Source organism: Apaloderma vittatum, unplaced genomic scaffold, assembly GCF_000703405.1.
Source record: "Apaloderma vittatum isolate BGI_N311 unplaced genomic scaffold, ASM70340v1 scaffold26265, whole genome shotgun sequence".
In the NCBI taxonomy this organism is placed as follows: domain Eukaryota; kingdom Metazoa; phylum Chordata; class Aves; order Trogoniformes; family Trogonidae; genus Apaloderma; species Apaloderma vittatum.
The window spans coordinates 31-985 of NW_009718040.1; the positions used below are offsets into that span (position 1 = coordinate 31).

Sequence of the window (955 nt, forward strand, 5' to 3'; positions counted from 1 at the left end):
ATCATTTAGTGCCATGGTCTGGCTGATGTGGTGGTGTTGGGTCATAGGCTGGGCTTTACGGTCTCAGAGGACTTTTCCAGCCTCAGTAATCCCCTGCTCAGTAATTCTGTGATCTGCCACATGTCTCGGCACCAAGCCCAGCTATAGCATCATCTCTCAAAGCCCCTATCCAACTCAGCTCCTGCTTCTGCCTGGCCCAGCCCCGGGCGCAGAGGCGGGGAGTGTCTGTCTGCCCCCCACAGCCCTGTATCTCCCAACTCCCCCCAGGGTAGGAGCACCCCAAACTGGAGGGCACAGAGCCAGATGCAGCAGGGAGGAAGAAAAGGGTCTGGGTGCTGCCTGAGGTGTTGTGCTAGGCCAGAGGGGTCCCACTGAGCTGAGTGGGATGTTCCCTCTCCTTTAGCTACACTGCACTCCATCCACGTGCCCTGCTTCTCTCTCTCAGCCCATACCCACGCCATTCCTGGTTGGGCTGTACCGAGGGCCGGCTGTGGCACTGACCCCCTACTCTCTGTCCAGGTGCAGTTTGGCTTCTGGCTGCTGCGTTATATCTGCACGTTCATGCTCTTCGTCCTGGGCATGAAGGCGCCAGGGCTGCCCCACAAGCCCTACATGCTGCTGGTCAATGAGGAGGAGCGGGATGTGGAGAACAGCCAGGTGAGTCCTGGGGCTGGGGAGGTTCAGGGACATGGTCAAGGAGGAGCTGAGGACAACGTGGAAATGCAGCTGCCCTGGAGAGAAAGAAATGCAGCACCTTCAGGAGAGAGGGGAGGAATGTGGTTTAGGGCTGGCCAAGCTCCCTGACCGCTGTCAGCGGGATGTGGCCTTGCTGGGAGGATGGAGTGGGGACCCAGGGAGGAGGGGGCTGGTTTTCTTAGTGAGGTGTTCTCTGGAGCTGTTGCCATCTGGGCTGGGGTGCCGGGGCAGTGACCCCTTGCTCTGCTCTCCTCCAGCC

General features: G+C 59.8%; 1 protein-coding gene across 1 annotated transcript in view; it reads left to right on the forward strand.

Moving 5' to 3' along the window:
* Positions 1 to 519: 519 nt before the first annotated feature.
* Positions 520 to 955, forward strand: part of ABCB6 (ATP-binding cassette, sub-family B (MDR/TAP), member 6 (Langereis blood group)) — a gene marked incomplete at both ends in the record, with an annotated part of 4,420 nt that continues 3,984 nt past the window's right edge. The window contains one exon of the mRNA XM_009870132.1: positions 520 to 722. Coding sequence (XP_009868434.1) covers positions 520 to 722 — 203 coding nt within the window. The remainder of the gene's footprint in view (positions 723 to 955) is intronic.